This window comes from Clinocottus analis, unplaced genomic scaffold, assembly GCF_023055335.1.
Source record: "Clinocottus analis isolate CAN_PGR_092001 unplaced genomic scaffold, fCliAna1.0.p SCAF_18, whole genome shotgun sequence".
Classification (NCBI taxonomy): domain Eukaryota; kingdom Metazoa; phylum Chordata; class Actinopteri; order Perciformes; family Cottidae; genus Clinocottus; species Clinocottus analis.
Genome location: NW_027175909.1, coordinates 16006369 through 16023868, shown reverse-complemented (window position 1 = coordinate 16023868; position 17500 = coordinate 16006369). Strand labels below are relative to the sequence as shown.

The 17500-nt window shown below is 47.2% G+C and overlaps 1 protein-coding gene and 1 long non-coding RNA gene across 8 annotated transcripts in view; both read left to right on the top strand.

Annotated features, from left to right (window-relative positions):
- The window catches only part of LOC137788545 (uncharacterized), a 13841-nt gene extending 8410 nt beyond the window's left edge, over positions 1-5431 (top strand). The window contains exons 3-5 of one of the 2 annotated variants that reach the window (XR_011077762.1): positions 1561-1645; positions 4821-5168; positions 5388-5402. This is a non-coding gene — a long non-coding RNA (uncharacterized lncRNA). Of the gene's footprint in view, positions 1-1560; positions 1646-4820 lie in introns of both variants that reach the window. The other variant, XR_011077761.1, reaches the window with a different exon arrangement.
- Positions 5432-5469: 38 nt separating this feature from the next.
- The window catches only part of LOC137788479 (nebulin-like), a 27589-nt gene continuing 15558 nt past the window's right edge, over positions 5470-17500 (top strand). For 2 of the 6 annotated variants that reach the window (XM_068581296.1, XM_068581294.1), the window contains exons 1-20: positions 5472-9241; positions 9672-9743; positions 11119-11220; positions 11304-11414; positions 11525-11626; positions 12100-12210; positions 12289-12396; positions 12483-12596; positions 12824-12934; positions 13020-13130; positions 13233-13316; positions 13439-13546; positions 13623-13733; positions 13838-13948; positions 14165-14275; positions 14553-14663; positions 15350-15457; positions 15588-15698; positions 16481-16591; positions 16695-16805. In XM_068581296.1, the coding sequence (XP_068437397.1) occupies positions 8591-9241; positions 9672-9743; positions 11119-11220; positions 11304-11414; positions 11525-11626; positions 12100-12210; positions 12289-12396; positions 12483-12596; positions 12824-12934; positions 13020-13130; positions 13233-13316; positions 13439-13546; positions 13623-13733; positions 13838-13948; positions 14165-14275; positions 14553-14663; positions 15350-15457; positions 15588-15698; positions 16481-16591; positions 16695-16805 (2670 nt within the window). In that variant the 5' untranslated portion in view covers positions 5472-8590. Of the gene's footprint in view, positions 9242-9671; positions 9744-11118; positions 11221-11303; positions 11415-11524; positions 11627-12099; positions 12211-12288; positions 12397-12482; positions 12597-12823; positions 12935-13019; positions 13131-13232; positions 13317-13438; positions 13547-13622; positions 13734-13837; positions 13949-14164; positions 14276-14552; positions 14664-15349; positions 15458-15587; positions 15699-16480; positions 16592-16694; positions 16806-17500 lie in introns of all 6 variants that reach the window. The other 4 variants (XM_068581295.1, XM_068581292.1, XM_068581293.1 and 1 more) reach the window with 3 other exon arrangements.

Below are 17500 nucleotides of genomic sequence, written 5' to 3'. Positions count from 1 at the left end.
AGAAGAAAACAAAAGGTCACTCACGAGAGGCTCAAAGGTCCAGTGACATTCACAGAGTGACGGCAGCGTCTTCAATGGGTCTTTGTTGCTGCTAATGCCGTCGTCTGGGTGGGTCATTACCTCATTCAGGTTCCTCTCAGACGGCAGCCTCCATTGTTTCAAAGGACTGAACAGAAATGACTTTACGGAGTGAGAATATACAGAGCACAACTTTCACGCAAATGAAGTCTGTGAAAACATGAATGTGACCTTCATGAGGGTCCGATATTAAGAAGCTACGATCAAAGGATAAGGATGCTTTATGAGAACTTAAATCCATTAACGTTAGCTGCATACATATATGATTAAAACCACTAATTCCCTTAATTACGTTTTAATAAAGCAAATATTCAAATAAATATCGCGTAACAAACAAATTAACGTTAGTCACGAAATAACGTAACCAGTTTAACGTAACATAAAAAATAAGACTTTCGCCCAGGAGAAAGTCCAGAGGTCACATTTAACTTTTACTCAAAGTACACAAGTAAGATATATAAGTAACGCCACCGCATAACGCAACCATGGAACACAAATAATGCAACCGTGTAACCCAACAGTGTAACGCCACCATGTGACGCCACCATGTGACGCCACCATGTGACCCCCACCATGTGACGCCACCATGTGACGCCACCATGTGACGCCACCATGTGACCCCCACCATGTGACGCCACCATGTGACGCCACCATGTGACGCCACCATGTGACGCCACCATGTAACGCCACCATGTGACGCCACCATGTGGCGCCACCATGTGACGCCACCATGTGACGCCACCATGTGACGCCACCATGTGGCGCCACCATGTGACGCCACCATGTGACGCCACCATGTGACGCCACCATGTAACGCCACCATGTAACGCCACCATGTAACGCCACCATGTAACCCCACCATGTAACGCCATGTAACCCCACTATGTCACGCCACCATGTAACGCCACCATGTAACGCCACCATGTGACGCCACCATGTAACGCCACCATGTAACCCCACCATGTAACCCCACCATGTGACGCCACCATGTAACGCCACCATGTGACGCCACCATGTAATGCCACCATGTGACGCCACTATGTAACGCCACCATGTGACGCCACCATGTGACGCCACCATGTAACGCCACCATGTGACGCCACTATGTGACGCCACCATGTGACGCCACCATGTGACGCCACCATGTGACGCCACCATGTGACGCCACCATGTGACGCCACCATGTGACGCCTCCATGTGACGCCACTATGTGACGCCACCATGTGACCCCACCATGTGACCCCACCATGTGACCCCACCATGTGACGCCACCATGTGACCCCACCATGTGACGCCACCATGTAACGCCACCATGTAATGCAACCATGTAACATGAATAACGAAACGGTGTAACGCAACAGTGTAACGCAACAGTGTAACATAAATAGTGAAAGTCTTCTGCAGTGATCACACGCTGTAACGGTCACGCGGTGTAACGGTCACGCGGTGTAACGGTCACGCGGTGTCATGTTTGTCCTTCAGACATTACCCCAAGACGTCCTTCACCATCGTGACCGACACTCCAGAGAACCTGAGGCTGCGACAGCAGAGCGAGCTACAGAGTCAGGTATCAGACGCACACCTACACACACCTACGCACACCTACACACACCTACACACACCCACACACACCTACACACACCCACAGGTGACCACCTGTCTTGATGGGTTGAGGGGAGGAGGGTTGATAGAGCGTGTCCTGATGTGACACACCTGCATTGTGTGGCGGCTCAGGTGTGACTTTACCTTGTTTGTATCAAACTATTAGGAGAGCACATGTTCTCGCGCGTATGACGACTAATAATCAGGTACGTCTGGGTGAGATATAGCCGGCCAGATATAGCGCCACTCATCACTCAGATCTTGATTTAAACTGGCTCCTGTCTCCGCCCCTCTGGCGCCGCCCGGGGAGGAAAACAAGCGCTCAGGTGTGTCAGAAGAAGCTGCGGAGACGACACAAGAGGCCGACGCGAAGAACGCGGCGTCACTCGTGTTGCACATGTCCTCGTCCTCTGTGTGTGTCTGTGTGTGTGAGTAACTGTGTATCTCTGTGTGTGTTTGCGTGTCTGCATGTGTGTATCTGTGTGTGTGTGTGTATGTGTGTCAGAATGTGTGTGACTATGTGTGTCAGTGTGTGTGTCTGCATGTGCGTGCATGTGCGTGTGTGAGAATGTGTGTGTCTGAATGTGTGTGCGTGTGTCAGAGTGTGTGTGTCAGCATGTGTGTGTGTGTCAGAGTGTGTGTGTGTGTGTGACAGCAGGACAAAAGGACAGATGTCCACTCAGCAGTTAGCAGAAGGGGACGTACTGTTTGTCATGGGATATGTGTTGTTGTTGTTGTTGTTGTTGTGTGTTCGGCTCTGTCCGCAGAAAATTTAAAAAAAAACTTTATTAACAGTTTTTCATTTACATACATGAAACTATTCAGTTCCTCTCCCTTGTTGTGTTTTCTATCTTCCATAAAATGACAGAATGTGTTGTAACTTGCTCCTCCTCTTCTTGTTCCTCCTCTTCGTCTTCTTCCTCCTCCTCCTCTTCCTCCTCCTCCTCCTCCCCGGAGGTGATGTTGAAATCACTTCCCATTAGCTGCAGGAAGCTGATTATAACACAAAGACGTTGTGTTAGCCTCATATGCTCAGCGCTGACCTAGTTGTGTTGTTCTGGTGCAGAGGAGTGGACGTGATCATGTGACCCGCTGAGGAGTGGACGTGATTTTAATTTCAAAAATCTGATGTCCTCGTTAAGTTTTGCTACATTTCGCTACATAGTTAAATTAATGTAACTAAAGGTAATGTAGCATAGCTAGTTTAAATTAACCTAGCAAAACAATGTTACAACACAATGTAACAAGCTTAGTATAGCATAAAGCTACGTAACTAAACAATGTAACAAACGTAGCGTAGCATGAAGTTACTTCACTAAACAATGTAACAAACTTAGCGTAGCATTAGGTCAGGTTACGAACAAAAGGAATAACAGGACTTGTGACACCAGAGGTCACGATTGACTTAATTTAAGTGACGTACAGAAGTTAACTTAACGCCGACCTAAAACACGTCATGAGTTTACTTAATTTATCCCATCAGTTGTTTCTTGTGAACAGTTTATTTTAAAATGTGAGGTGTTAAATGCTGAGACTGGGGGGGGTTTGTAAAGCGTTGCTGAGAACGCGTTCCTCCACTTCTTAAATACGTCCTAGGGGCCCGTCTCACATCACAGCTTTATCAGATTCCTCATCAGACTCCTCCTCCTGCACTAGTTGTTAATTCCACCCTCCATTGGTGTGTGTGTGTGTGTGTGTGTGTGTGTGTGTGTGTGTGTGTGTGAGAGAGAGAGCGTGTGTGATTTAGCTCGTTAGCTTGTCATATTAGCTCAGCAAGGAGCCCACGACTGATGAATCTGGATTTAATCTGCTTTATGGCTTGAACGGGGACAATCACCGTGAGAGCAGAACACACACACACACACACACACACACACACACACACACACACACACACACACACACACTGTCTGAGTCATATATCTATAGACACCAGCAGGAGGACTTTATGGCTAAATGAGCTGCAGTGTTTGCTCTGAAGTGAAGTTCAGGCGGAGTGAGAAATAACCGCCTGCTGCTCTCTTGTTGTTGTTGTTGTTGTTGTTGTTGCTGTGGGCTGTATATCGGCCGCTCTGCCTGCTGTTTGGCAGTGACGCAGCTGTAATTTGGAGCAAATTTTGAGCAAAAAACAGTCGCAGAAGTTGTATTTTATGTTGTATGCTGTCATGTTAGCAGCACGTGAATGATTAAGTTACACTTTCCTCAAAATGTAAATATTAATCACGGCTAGCTGGTAACTGTGGTCGCTGTTATAGTGAATATTATTCTGGGATTAAAATGTCCTTGAGCGACAACCCAGAATTGCTAACTCATCGGGTCCCCGAAACTCATCGGGCCCCTGTAACGCATCGGGCCCCTGTAACTCATCGGGCCCCTGTAACGCATCGGGCCCCTGTAACACATCGGGCCCCTGTAACGCATCGGGCCCCTGTAACTCATCGGGCCCCTGTAACTCATCGGGCCCCTGTAACGCATCGGGCCCCTGTAACGCATCGGGCCCCTGTAACGCATCGGGCCCCTGTAACACATCGGGCCCCTGTAACACATCGGGCCCCTGTAACTCATCGGGCCCCTGTAACTCATCGGGCCCCTGTAACGCATCGGGCCCCTGTAACGCATCGGGCCCCTGTAACGCATCGGGCCCCTGTAACGCATCGGGCCCCTGTAACTCATCGGGCCCCTGTAACGCATCGGGCCCCTGTAACTCATCGGGCCCCTGTAACTCATCGGGCCCCTGTAACTCATCGGGCCCCTGTAACGCATCGGGCCCCTGTAACGCATCGGGCCCCTGTAACTCATCGGGCCCCTGTAACGCATCGGGCCCCTGTAACGCATCGGGCCCCTGTAACGCATCGGGCCCCTGTAACTCATCGGGCCCCTGTAACTCATCGGGCCCCTGTAACGCATCGGGCCCCTGTAACGCATCGGGCCCCTGTAACGCATCGGGCCCCTGTAACTCATCGGGCCCCTGTAACTCATCGGGCCCCTGTAACGCATCGGGCCCCTGTAACGCATCGGGCCCCTGTAACGCATCGGGCCCCTGTAACTCATCGGGCCCCTGTAACTCATCGGGCCCCTGTAACGCATCGGGCCCCTGTAACGCATCGGGCCCCTGTAACGGCCCTCTTGCTCTCCTGCAGGTGAAGTACAAGAAGGACTTTGAGGAGAGTAAAGGTCGAGGCTTCAGCATCGTGTCCGACACGCCGGAGATGCAAAGACTCAGAAGGACTCAGGAGCAGATCAGTATTGTATGTACACACACACAAACACACACACACACACACACACACACACACACACACACATTGTTTGTCCTGGTCTGTGTTTGTATGCAAGTGAAATGTGTAACGGGTGCATTTTGGTCAGAGAGCCCAGTCACACACAAACGCACGCACGCACACACACACACACACACTGTGACATCATCAAGGCCTGCGGTGTTGATGACATCATCTGTTGGAAGAGGAGCTGCTCGTGAACCAGTGTGTGTAAGTGACCGTCATTTATATTATGAGTTCTGATTGTTTGTAACTGAGTACTAGTACAGTGTATTAGTACATAGTATTAGTACAGTGTATTAGTACAAAAGTATTAGTTCAGTGGATAAAGTACTGCTATGAACGTATTTTAGACTCTTAAATATCATTAGTAGTTCATGTGTTTCAAGTGTTTTTTAAAAACTGTTTCTGTATTTGTGTCTGTGTTAGAGAGAAAGAGAGAGTGTGTGTGTGTGTGTGTGTGTGTGTGTGAGAGAGAGAGACTGAGAGAGAGAGAGAGAGAGAGAGAGAGAGAGAGAGAGAGAGAGTGAGAGAGAGAGAGAGACAGAGAGAGAGAGAGAGAGGGAGAGAGAGAGAGAGAGTGTACACAGATGCTCTTCCTGTGTGTCCTGATGACCCTGTGACCCGCAGCAGATGGCAATGAAGGTAGAGTGTGTTCTTCCTATTTCTATTTTAAATATTTTTCCCCATTTATTTATTTTGGTTGAACGTTTTATTGAATTTGTCAGGATGCAAAACACAAACAAAAACACTTTCTGTCATTGTGCTACACCTCCCCTTAATGTCATCTCAACGTGACACACCCTTTAACCCTCTGCACGCAAGCAGGTTGGCAAGCAGGTTTTCTTCATGCAATTTCTCCTCACATTGATCTTTCCGACGGTCCTCAAACACATCACGTGTGACGAAGGCTTCTGTCCTAAAATGTGAAAACCAAGCTGAAAATTGTCAAAAACCTCTCATTTAAAATCTCTCGTCTAATAAATCGTTTAATCGGATTAAAAAACATTAAACTCTGACTGAACTTCAGGAAGTGAACACGGAGCAGAGAGGAGCAGGACTTTTATTTTGAAAAACGAGACCAAAGAGAAACGCCCCCCAAACTTGCTTGAGGTTCAGAGTTAGAGACAAAGTGCTCGTCGTCAAACCATCTCTCCTCCTTTCTGCTGCTGTCTGTCCTCTCTGATCCATCCCTTTGTTTTCCTCTCCTCCTCTTCTTCATCCTCCTCCTCGTCCTCCTCTTCTCTCCCTCTGTTTACCTGACCGAGTGATCACATTATTCCGCCGTGTTAATACACCACAGATCCTCTCTCCTCATTCGCTACACTTTAATTAATGGACCCACATTCTCTCTCTCTCTCTCTCTCTCTCTCTCTTTCTCTCTCTCTCTCTCTCTCTCTCTCTCTCTCTCTCTCTCTGGTGTTCAACAGCCTCTTCCACATTTTATTTTATGACTCTGCTCTTTTCGAGGCCGACCTGCTGCTGAGAGAAGAGGTGGGAGGAAGAGGAGGAGAGTAGGAGGAAGATGTGAGGGCGGTCGAAGAGGAGGCCTGAAAGAGAGAGAGAGAGAGAGAAAGAGAGAGAGAGAAAGAGAGAGAGAGAGATGAGGCGTTTATGTTCTCTTGAATCTGAACCTCTGAATAAGAGAAATTCAAATGTAAATGAACAGAATCGTGTCTGATCTCACAGGGAATGTTTCATTTTTTTTTCATCTGGTTCACATCAGGACGAGATCACAGGGATTCCTCCCAGAATGCTTTGTGTTTCTGAATGTATTACCGAGATCTGAAAGAGAGAGCGAGAGAGAGAGAGAGACATTGCTCATTGTGTGTCCTGTGTCTCTGAGAGGAGGCATGAAGCCCCTCGAGGCCGGTTTCCTGTGATCCTCGGTCCAGGACTCAGCTGTTAGTCAGGCCACTGGACCCGTGATGTGTTCAAAGACCTCGTTAATTAGTTTGCCTCCGAACAAGTCGGGATCGCGCTCTGCTTTTATGTTTTATTTAAAAAAAGGAATCAAGCTGAATATTGCAAGGTGGTGGAAAAGCTGGCGCCTCAGTGAAGAGAAAATGTCCCGAAAGGCACACAGAGTAATATTTGTAAACACAACGTGGAAAAAATTGGACCCAGATTTTTTTGTGTCGTGCCGGCATTTTTGTCGCTTCCTCGCACGGCCATACACGTCGTGTACGAAACGCACAACGTAGAGTGTTATGAGAGCCACGCTGTTATGCAGACGATGCAGTGTTGTCGTGATGTGTAGCTGTGTTGTGTTGTTGTTTAGCCGTAGTTCAGCAGATGGTCCTTTGGCTCACAAACAGTCGGCTCTGCTCCGCTCGCTCTTGATCAGGTCGATGTCCTTTCTACTCGGTGGTTTACCATCTGACGCTGTGGTCAGGCTGCCAGCTACCTGCTGCCAGCTGGCAGCAGCTACCTACTGCTAGCTACCTGCTGCTAGCTACCTGCTTCTAGCTGGCAGCAGCTACCTACTGCTAGCTACCTGCTGCTAGCTACCTGCTTCTAGCTGGCAGCAACAATCCACTGTTAGCTACCTACTGCTAGCTACCTGCTTCTAGCTGGCAGCAACTACCTGCTGCTAGCTACCTGCTTCTAGCTGGCAGCAACAATCCACTGTTAGCTACCTACTGCTAGCTACCTGCTTCTAGCTGGCAGCAGCTACCTACTGCTAGCTACCTGCTGCTAGCTGCCTGCTGCTAGCTACCTGCTTCTAGCTGGCAGCAGCTACCTGATGTAAACCGGCTGTAAACTAGATCTTTGTAAAAGGACAAAACAGGTTGCCACCAATGGTAAAAATGCTGACCACACATTTGAGAATAGCTTTTGTATTTAAAACTCCAAATAAAGTAACTTTTTCATACGTTACCTTGAACAGCTAAAACATGTACTTGTTTCGACGTTTTCTGCTCAACTTGGGAACAGTTTCCGTTGTTAAGTTCTGCAGAAGAGAAGAGTTTCTTTCTAAGACAAGATAGATCTGTATTGATCCCCAGAGAAGAACATTCAGCAGAAGATCAGAAATAAGTACAGATACAGATAGAAGTCCAAAATAATAACATTCATACAAAGATAATAATGAAGGTAAAAAATAGGAACTATGCAAGAGCATTCCTTCCAGCTTACGGTATTCTGTTCACCTTCAACCATCAGCCTACACACAGACAGCAGTGACACATGCACAGAGCATTTGCCCTCAATGTTGTAGTCCAACACACACACACACACACACACACACACACACACACACTGTTACTGGGATGAAGGGCACGGTGGCGATAAGCTCTCGAGTAGAGGGCTAAATGTAGAAGTCCAACAGCGATAAGAGGAAACCCAACGAACCGACACCCAGAAGAGTCGGACGGCACACAAGACGAGACGAGGCGACGCCGTCCGGTCGGGTTCCAGGACGAAGGACGAAGAAGTTAAAGACGAAGAGCGGGACGTCGAAGACTGTCTGAAGGAGAAACAGAGACCGGGAGCGTGAGGAGATGCTGAGGACATAATCCCTCCAGACTTTTCTGTTGTTGTTTTCCTCTTTAATGCTTCTTATCTTGTTTAGAATTGTTTTGAAATCGTAAATAAAAGACAGTAATCAAGCTTTGTCTTCAGAGGCCGACATGGAGGAAGAGGACGAGAAGAGAGACGCCGTGATCGTGGAGCGAGAGACGGAAGAAGAGGAGGTCAAAACTCACCAAATAAGAGAGGAAGAGGAGGGAGGAGAAGAGGAGAAGAGAGAGGAAGAGGGAGGAGAACAAGAAAAGAGAGATGGAGAGGAGGGAGATGAAGAAGAAAAGAGAGAGGAAAAAGAGAAGAGAGAGGAAGAAGATAAGAACGAGAAAGAGGTAGGAGAAGAAGAGAAGAGAGATGGAGAAGAGAAGAGAGAGGAAGAGGGAGGAGAAGTAGAGAAGAGAGAGGAAGAGGGAGGAAGAGAAGAGAAGAGAGAGGAAGAGAAGAGAGAGGAAGAGGAGGGAGGAGAAGAAGAGAGGAGAGAGGAAGAGGAAAAAGGAGAAGAAGAGACGAGAGAGGAAGAGAAGGGAGGAGAAGAAGAGAAGAGAGAGGAAGAGGGAGGAAAAGAAGAGAAGAGAGAGGAGGAGGAGGGAGGAGAAAAAGAGAAGAGAGAGGAAGAGGAGGGAGGAGAAGAAGATAAGAGAGAGGAAGAGGAGGGAGGAGAAGAAGAGAGGAGAGAGGAAGAGGAAAAAGTAGAAGAAGAGAAGAGAGAGGAAGAGGAGGGTCGGGCGAAGAGGCTGCAGGGAGCTTATGAATCAGAGGTGAGATTAACTTCCTGCTTGCAACTTTTAAACAAAAGTGAAATCCTCAAAATCATCAGATAACAAAGTGAAGAAAAGAAATGGTGGAGTTCCTCTCGATGAAAGTAAAGAAAGTAAAGACTTCGCTATCTGACGATCGGACGAGGCGTTCAGGCTCCTGTGAAGCTTTGCTGGAAACCGGAGAAAGTTTTAACAATACAAAGATGTCTGACTCAGCTCTTTACTCACAAAGTCACTTTAACTTTTAATCTTTACTCATTTAATTTAAACCAAAATTATCCGCTAACGTTACTAGCTCTCTTCTGCTGGCTCTCTGTTAGCGGTGCTGCTAACGTTGCTAGCTCTCCTCCTGCTGGCTCTCTGTTAGCGGTGCTGCTAACGTTGCTAGCTCTCCTCCTGTAAACATAATGACCCCTGTCGTGTCTTTCAGGCCTCCTCTGGCCAGAGGCCTCCTCTCCCCGACCCGGCCTTCAACAGGAGGTGCAGCCTGCTCGTCAGCGATGTGAGTGATCAGCTGGGTTCAGGGTCCGTGAACAGGAAGCGTTCTGAGTGTTAATGGAGCCGAATAACGAGCTTTAAACGGCTCATAAATCAGTGAATATTCGCTGGTTTTCTGTTAGCGGTGCTGCTAACGTTACTAGCTCTCTATAAATATATATATATATATATATATATATATATATATATATATATTCATATATATATATATTCATATATATATATTTATATATATGTACATCTGGTGGTGAATGTGGCTGTGGGATCACGTGGGAGGCTGAGTTATTGAGAGTGAAACTTGGCAGCTCAGTGACTCATCTCGCTCTCTCTCTCTCTCTCTCTCTCTCTCTCTCTCTCTCTCTCTCTCGCTCTCTCTCTCCAACCTAAAGCGAGAGATGATGCTGTTACCATGGAGACGAGAGAGAGAGAGAGAGAGAGAGAAAAGTATATTTAGATATTATACAAGTGCATGTACCATTTTGAGATATTTTAGTTGCGGTCACTGTGATACTGCAGAAAGTACTACGTCTGTGTACTTGTACTCGGTCCGTGTACTTGTACTTCAGAGCTCTGGTTCTCACAGCTCGTCTTTCTGGATTGATTCCATTTCTCTCTGCTGGCTGTCACCAAAACCTCCAACCAGTCAATATATAAATATATATATAAATATATACACATACTCTGATATATTACACTGTTATGTCTTCAGTATAATTCATTTATATTTAATACATTAAGACTTTCATCGGGAAGGAAAGAAGAAAGGATGATGAAAGAAGGAAAGAAGGAAAGAAATGATGGATGGATGCTGGAAGGAATGAAGGAAGGAAGGATGGATGGATGATGGATAGATGGAAAGAAGGAAGAAATGATGGATGGAAGGAATTAAGGCAAGAGGGAAGGAGGGAAGGAAGGAAGGAATATAGAATGGATGGATGGATAGAAGGAGGGAAGGAAGGAAGGAATTAAGGCAGGATGGAAGGAGGGAAGGAATAAATAAAGGCTGATAGAAGTGTAAGTAACAGTGTGTTTAAAGTTGTGTGTTTTCAACCAAAAATACTTTTTTTTTCAAGCGTTTTTTTGTTTTGAGAGTCAATTTTTTTTTCAGAGAGCGTTTTTTTTTGGAGAGGATATTTTTTTGAGATGTTTTTATTTTTAGAGCGTAATTTTTTTTGAGGGTTTTTTTTTTTTTTTTTTTTTTTAGACAGAATTTTTCTTTTGACAGTGTTTTTTTTGAGAGCGGATATTTTTTTTTAGAGCAAAGATTTTTGATTTCAGAGCAAAGATTTGGGATTTGCGGTCAGATAATTTACTTACAAACAAGATGTTTGTTCGCATAATGAAGACACAAGTCTACCTTCATGTCCTCCCTCCTGCAGGTGAGGTATAAGGAGGACTTTGAGAAGATGAGGGGTCACAGTCTGTTTGTTCCTGAAGCCGAACTCATCCACGCCAAGAACATCAGCGCTGTGATATCTGAGGTAACACACACACACACACACACACACACACATACACACACACACACACACACACGCTCTGATCCTTTGTGTCGCTCCCTCAGTCGCAGTACAAAGAGGAGGGCAGGAAGGAGGCGGCCATGTCTCTGTACTCCGTCCTGCCGCAGACGCCTGAGACGCAGCACGCCAGAGAGGCGTCAGAGCTGCAGAGTGAGGTACTTTTACTTTTACTGGTACTGGTACTTATACCGGTACTTGAACTGGTACTTGTACTTCATCGTGTGGTTGATGAGAGAAGAAGAAGATTGAATCTTCTGTGTTTCAGAATAAATACAAAGGCAGCGTGAAGGAGAACTCTCTTTACTCGCTGCTGCCACAAACCTCTGAGACCAAGTTCATCAAAGAGCTGACGGACATCTTGAGTGAGGTCAGAGGGGAGGGAGAGGGGGAGAGGGGGAGGGGGGAGGGTAGATGGAAGGATGGATGAAATGAAAACTGATAGATGAATACTAGATGATGGAATGATGCATACTTGATGATGGAAGGATGCATACTTGTTGAAGGATGAATACTAGATGATGAAAAGATGAATACTAGATAAAGGATGGATACTAGATGATGGAAGGATGAATACTAGATGATGGAAGGATGAATACTAAATAAAGGACGAATACTAGAGGATGAAATGATGAATACTAGATGATGGAAGGATGAATACTAAATAAAGGATGAATACTAGAGGTTGGAAGGAGGAATACTAGATGATGGAAGGATGAATACTAAATAAAGGACGAATACTAGATGATGAAAGGATGATTACTAGATGATGGAAGGATGAATACTAGATAAAGGATGAATACTAGGTGATGAAAGGATGAATACTACATTGACTGACTCTAGAACAAGTACAAGCAGGAGGGCCGGAGGCAGCGCAGCAGCAGTCTTTACTCTCAGCTCCCTGAAACCAGTGAGATGCAACTGGCCAAGACCGTCCACCAGTTCCAGAGCGAGGTACTGGAACCCCACGTGGTGCAGTAGAAGTACAGCGTGTGCAGTAGAAGTACAACGTGTACCTCCTGGTTGTTTCAGAACAAGTACGCGCAGGACGGCAGGAGGAACTCCGTCTCCCTCTACTCTCAACTCGCCGACGCTCCAGAGATCCAACACGCTCTGGACATGTCCACGCTGCACAGCCAGGTAACAGAGGGCATTCTGGGAAATGTAGTCCAAATCTGTACCGCCTGCTGCAGCGACACCTCTCCCTCTCCCTTACTCCCTCTCAGGTGAACTATCGCCCCAGAGGGCTGGTGAGAGGAGCTCCCTCGTCTCTTTACTCTCAGCTGCCTGAAACCCTGGACACCCGGTTTGCCAGAGAGGTGGCGGAGATGCAGAGCGAGGTACGCTAGAGGTCGCCTCCTTCTTTTAGAGGTCGCCTCTAACGAGGTCTCCTCCTTCTTTAGAGGTTTTTTTGGGGTGAGAGTGCTTGTTGTTGTGTTGTTGTTTACAGAGCGGGGAAGTCCCGCCCCCTTCTGCCGATATCACACAACACCAAATTTATTGTTGTTGATTTATTGTTAATTAACGTCCTCTAACGTCCTCTGGTGACCTCTGGTTGCTCCCTCAGAGCCGGTACAAGGAGGCCAGCAAGAGGAGTCTCTCTCAGAGTTTCTACTCTCAGCTCCCTCAGACCCGAGACACTTCGTTCGCTAAAGATGTCGCTGAGCTGCAGAGCGAGGTGAGCTTCTTCTCCTACTTCTCCTCCTCCTCTTTCCTCCTCTTCTTTTCAAGCATCTGTGTATTCTCTTCCTCCTCCTCCTCAGATGCGGTACAAGATGGCGGGTAGGAAGGCCGCGGGCTCGAGTCTGTACTCTCTGCTGCCGGAGACGTTGGAGACGGCTCACGCCAGAGAGGCCTCCGAGCTGCTCAGCGAGGTACGGTGGCTGAAGCTCCGCCCCCCCCGCCCCCACACACACACACCTCACCTCAGACAGGAAGTGTCTCTATGACGACGCGTCACTCTGGTGTCCCTGCAGGTGAAGTATAAGGAGGAGGGCAAGAAGGAGATGAGCACCCACCTGTACTCGATGCTGCCGCAGAGCAGCCAGAGCCAGAGCCAGGTGAAGCCATGACACTCTATGTGTCTTCTTCTTCTTCTTCTTCTTCTTCTTCTTCTTCTTCTTCTTCTTCTTCTTCTTCTTCAGCATAAACCTGTGCAGTGAAGTGCAGCGTGTCCCTGCAGGTGCAGTGTGGCGGCCTGCAGCAGCAGACTCAGAGCTCGCTGTACCATCGGCTCCCTGAGACCTCAGAGACGCAGCTGGCCAGGCGGCTGACGGAGCTGCAGAGTCAGGTGAGTCCAGACGTGAGGAGGTGGAGGAGGAGGAGGAGGAGAGGAAGGACGCTGAGGTGTTGATCTCCGCCCGCAGAACAAGTATACGGAGGCGGGCAGGAAGGAGGCGAGCACGTCTCTGTACTCGCTGCTGCCGCACACCACGGACACGCTGCACGCCAAGGACGCCGCGGAGCTACTCAGCCAGGTGAGCAGGAAGGTTGAAGACTCTCTCCTCCTCCTGCTCCTCCTCCTCATGCTCCTCCTCCTCCTACTCCTCCTCCTCAACTGGTTTTATTTGTATTACTTCAGGTCAGATACAAAGAGAGCGCCATGAAGCAGTGGTCCGGCTCGCTGTTCAGCACTCTGGCCGACACGACGGAGACCGGCCTCGCCAGAGAGATGAGCAGCATGCAGAGCCAGGTACAGAGTACACAGAGTACACAGAGTATACGGAGTACACAGAGTACACGGAGTACACAGAGAACACACAGTACACAGAGAGCTCTCTCGATGTTACGGCTCCTGATTGTCCCCAGATGATAAAACCTGGGGACATATATATATATATATATATATGTATATATATATATAAAATGCATTATCTGAGAGTTTGAAGTTGACGTCTCTCTTTACCAGAACCGGTACCAGGAGGACGGCAGGAGGAGCCTCCCTCACAGCTTCTACTCTCAGCTCCCAGAGACGAACCAGACCCGGCTCGCCAAAGAGACCTCGGAGCTGCAGAGCGAGGTGAGCGGAGGAGGAGGAAGAGGAGGAGGAGGAAGAGGAGGAGGAGGAGGAGGACCGGGAAATGTTTTTAAATGTGAAACCAGAGAACATCCCACATCGCCGCTACGCCGACGACACTGCTGTGTATTCTAGTGTTTCTCTTTAGTTTAATAATTTGTGTTTGTAAAGAAGAAGTATTTTTAAAGAAGTGTTTTTATCCTCGTGGCCAGACGTCTCTCTGGTGAAGAAGAGGCGTTCAGGGCCCGCGCGTGATTGAAGCTTTTCTTCTCTTCTTCAGATGAAGTACAAAGAAGCAGCGAAGAGAAGCGCGGCCGGCTCGCTGTACTCGACTCTGCCGGAGACCCTGGACACGCAGCACGCGAGAGAGGCTTCACAGCTGCAGAGCCAGGTACACACACACACACACACACACACACACACACACACACACACACACACACTATTTTTGTCTCTTTGCAGCTGTTTTGTGTCTATTTGTTGTCTTTTTGTAGTTTGTGTCTCTTTGTGGTATTTTGTGTGTCTCCTTGTAGTTGTTCTGTGTCTCTTTGTCATCTTTTTTTGTCTCTTTGTGGTATTTTTGTGTCTCTTTGTAGTTCTGTGTCTCTTTATCATCGTCTTGTGTCTCTTTGGACATTTGTGTCTCTTTGTAGCCTTCTTTGTGTCTTTGTAGTTGTTTTGTTTCACTTTGTATTTGTGTGTCTCTTGATAGTCTTCTTTGTGTCTTTGTAGCTGTTTGGTGTGCACTTTGTAGCTGTTATGTGTCTCTTTGTAGATGTTTTTTGTCTCTTTGTAGCTGTTATGTTTCTCTTTGTAGCTGTTTTTTGTCTCTTTGTAGCTGTTATGCGTCTTTTTGTAGCTATTTTTTGTCTCTTTGTAGCTGTTTTTTGTCTCTTTGTAGCTGTTATGTGTCTCTTTGTAGCTGGTATGTGTCTCTTTGTAGCTGTTTTGTGTCATCTCCTGGACTAAAACATCGACGATGTCAAACTGTCGTGGGAGAAAACCTCCTTTCCGTTCGCTGTGCTTCTGTTGCCTCACGGCGTGACCGTCGCTGTCGTGTGTTCTGACCTCGTGCAGCTGAAGTACAAGCAGACTTCAAAGGGCGACGCCTCCAGTCTGTTCCACCTGATGCCGGAAACCATCGACACCCAGTTCGCCCGGCAGCAGACGGAGATGCAGAGCGAGGTACGACCGAACAAAACCTCAAACAAAACTTCATGTTCTCGCTTCTGTATTTGATTGAATCACAAACAAAGATGGAGGCCGTCTCCCTGAGTTGTGGCGCTCATCTCTAAAGGACCTTTTTCGCCACCAGGTGAAGTACAAGGAAGACGGTAAGAAGGAGATGGGCGTCGCCCTGTACTCCGTATTGGCCGACACCCTCCACTCCCAGCATGCAAAGGAGCAGACGGACATGCAGAGCGAGGTGGGTTCAAGAGCGTGAAATACTTAGTTAGGTTTGGGAAAAGATCGTAAAATACTTAGTTAGGTTTAGGAAAAGATCGTAAAATACTTACTTAGGTTCAGGAAAAGATCGTAAAATACTTACTTAGGTTTAATAAAAGATCGTAAAATACTTAGTTAGGTTCAGGAAAAGATCGTAAAATACTTAGTTAGGTTTAATAAAAGATCGTAAAATACTTAGTTAGGTTTGGGAAAAGATCGTAAAATTGTTAGTTAGGGTCAGGAAAAGATTGTAAAATACTTAGTTAGGTTCAGGAAAAGATCGTAAAATACTTAGTTTGGTTTAATAAAAGATCGTAAAATACTTACTTAGGTTCAGGAAAAGATCGTAAAATACTTGCTTAGGTTCAGGAAAAGATCGTAAAATCCTTAGTTAGGTTCAGGAAAAGATCGTAAAATACTTACTTAGGTTTAGGAAAAGATCATGAAATACTTACTTAGGTTCAGGAAAAGATCGTAAAATACTTACTTAGGTTCAGGAAAAGATCGTAAAATACTTAGTTAGGTTTAGGAAAATATCATGAAATACTTATTTAGGTTTAATAAAAGATCGTAAAATACTTAGTTAGGTTCAGGAAAAGATCGTAAAATACTTAGTTAGGTTCAGGAAAAGATTGTAAAATACTTAGTTAGGTTTAATAAAAGATCGTAGTTTGGGGTAAAATAAGTACGGAAGTAACTTAAGCTTTCTCGTTCTTGATTCCCACTCCTTCACTGGACCTGAACCCTCGCCGTGTCTCTCAGCTGAAGTACAAAGAGGCCGGCAGGAAGGAGACCTCGACGCCGCTGTACCACCGGCTGCCCGAGACTCTGGAGACGCTTCACGCTAAAGAGGCCTCGCAGCTGCAGAGTCAGGTGACCACGCCCAGCAGAAACCCCGGCGTCGCTGCTTCTGCACCTTTTAGCCGTCGTCGTCGTCTCACCTGAAGGTCTCGTCTGTCGCCTCTGTGTCCTGCAGCTCGTCTACAAGGAGGCCGTGAAGAAGGAGCTGCCGAGTCCAGCGTACCACCAGCTGCCCGACACGCTGGACACGCAGTTCGCCCGCGAGCTCACCAGCATGCAGAGCCAGGTTAGTCCTGGTCCTCTATCGTCTCAGTGTAGTCCTGGTCCTCTGTAGTCTCAGGTTAGTCCTGGTCCTCTGTAGTCTCAGTGTAGTCCTGGTCCTCTGTAGTCTCAGGTTAGTCCTGGTCCTCTATAGTCTCAGTGTAGTCCTGGTCCTCTATAGTCTCAGTGTAGTCCTGGTCCTCTGTAGTCTCAGTGTAGTCCTGGTCCTCTGTAGTCTCAGGTTAGTCCTGGTTCTCTATTGTCTCAGGTTAGTCCTGGTCCTCTATCGTCTCAGTGTAGTCCTGGTCCTCTATAGTCTCAGGTTAGTCCTGGTCCTCTGTAGTCTCAGTGTAGTCCTGGTCCTCTGTAGTCTCAGGTTAGTCCTGGTCCTCTATCGTCTCAGTGTAGTCCTGGTCCTCTATAGTCTCAGGTTAGTCCTGGTCCTCTGTAGTCTCAGTGTAGTCCTGGTCCTCTGTAGTCTCAGGTTAGTCCTGGTCCTCTATCGTCTCAGTGTAGTCCTGGTCCTCTATAGTCTCAGGTTAGTCCTGGTCCTCTGTAGTCTCAGTGTAGTCCTTTAAAATATAAGGTTTTCTAAAGGGACCCTGGTGCGCAGAGGTACTACCACTTTAGTCCACATGGGGCGCCAGAACCAACCTCAGACACAACTCACAGACTTTGTCACACCTTTGTTCATCTCGCTGATTAAAGAGAAATTCACAT